This window comes from Belonocnema kinseyi, chromosome 4, assembly GCF_010883055.1.
Source record: "Belonocnema kinseyi isolate 2016_QV_RU_SX_M_011 chromosome 4, B_treatae_v1, whole genome shotgun sequence".
NCBI lineage: Eukaryota > Metazoa > Arthropoda > Insecta > Hymenoptera > Cynipidae > Belonocnema > Belonocnema kinseyi.
This window is the reverse complement of record NC_046660.1, coordinates 4513749-4515522: the sequence shown is the minus strand read 5'-3', so window position 1 is coordinate 4515522 and position 1774 is coordinate 4513749. Positions and strand designations below refer to the sequence as shown.

Below are 1774 nucleotides of genomic sequence, written 5' to 3'. Positions count from 1 at the left end.
TCACCTGGCCTATCATCAGTTGTTTGCATACCGAGATTACCCTCAGCACTTACACCCTAAACGCTTTTACCTTTTGTTTTTTCTGGGTTCATATTCCTGGATTAGTAATATTTGAAAGGTTTGCAAACTTACTGCTGGCTTTTCACTAAATTTCATATTTCTCAACCTTTTAAGAAGATTTTAATAATTTAGACGCAGTAGAAAATTTAAAAAGTTTCTCGTTTATCCCGGATATCTATTGAGTTTCTTACTGAAATTTATATCGTTTTCTTTTTATAGAGGAGCGCTTATAAAGCGCGATGAGCCGCTTATAAAGTGACAGAAGGAAGGAAGAAGCGATTGAGAAGGGAAAGGAAAGTGAAAGATATACAGCTAAGTATTGTTCTCTGTACCGTCCAGCAGTGCTGACTTTGACCATCTTAACTTCCTTATCTGTTTCTCTATCTCCTCATCATTCACCTTATCCTTCTGTGCTTTCTGTCTTTTATCTACTCCCATAATCTCTCTTCTGCGAATCTGACCCCTGTCAGGATTCTTTCAAAAATTCACTCTACTCCTCACTCCCTATATTCTCTCTTATCCCCACTTTACGCTTCCTCAACCTATTTATTATCTTCCACACATACTCTTCTATCTAATTATCCTTCTCTTCCATCGCAACTATGGGGTACGATGTTGCTAATTATTCCCATATTTTGTTCGGTCACTCTATGCATCAGCTCGGAATGGACACTCACGAAGAGACGTTGTTGTTCTCCCCTCAAGGGTTCTCCTCCAGAGCCTTTGACTAAAAGTGACATCTAAAAACGTCTCCATTTATTTTCGGCTTCCAGTTAGGCACTTTTTGACCGGCGCAACATGGAGTTGCTAGTGGAATGCAGTGTCAACCTCGGATCTTATTCGGGTGATGCTTCTTCTAGGGAAGAGGTTCTCGTCTACAATTTGAGGCCTTCGTTTTTCAAGATCGTCTTCGTTGACTATTTTTATTTTCGGAAAATTCGCTCAAAAAATAAGCAAAAGGCCATTCCCTCAATAGAAGTAGTGGTCAAATTAGTAGAGCATCAAATACATGTCATTATAAATTTCAAAGTTAATAAGTGGCATGGCATTCCTGTGAAAGTGGTCGGTTCATAGCTCGCAATCGAACTATCATCCGGAGACGTAGCTGATGTTCTACTAACCAGGTAAAAAATTATATATAATTTATATATATTGGACAAAACACTGATATTTTTCATTTGTTTCACATGGTAAAGTTCATAAAACAAATCAAACATATAATTGTCTTAGCCACTATACATAAATTATATATAACTTTTTCAACTGGGTACTTACAACCTCTTTCTTTCCTGGTAAAGCGACCAGTTAAGGAACTTCTCCATGGTATGTCGGTTTTTGGTGCTCGTTTTAGCCCCTTTCCTCTTTGTTTCCTGCTTCTCTGATATGGAAACTCCTGTCAGTAGCGATGCTACAGCCAACATAGCCGTCGAAGTAATGAGAGGAAAGCTCCGCCGCGACACAGGTCACTGATCAATATCTCTAGCAATCACCCCAGGCAGAGAGATTCACAAAATTCATCATACGTGATAGATCACATGAATATACTCCATGTCACGTATTTCTTATAAAATCATTTCTTCCGAACGTTCCTATCCTTGCATACAACTTGAGTATCTTTTAAATCCATACATCTTTCCCTGCAAACTCTTGTACTTCTATGTCTCTTTAGAAAGTTAAAATTGTGTTTTCAATGATAATTAATGCAAAGATAATA

The 1774-nt window shown here is 37.9% G+C and overlaps 1 protein-coding gene across 1 annotated transcript in view; it reads left to right on the top strand.

Annotated features, from left to right (window-relative positions):
• The first annotated feature begins 858 nt into the window (after positions 1-858).
• LOC117170523 (lipase 3-like) overlaps positions 859-1774 on the top strand; it is a 6305-nt gene continuing 5389 nt past the window's right edge. Inside the window, exon 1 of the mRNA XM_033357311.1 lies at positions 859-927. Within this exon, the coding sequence (XP_033213202.1) occupies positions 859-927 (69 nt within the window). The remainder of the gene's footprint in view (positions 928-1774) is intronic.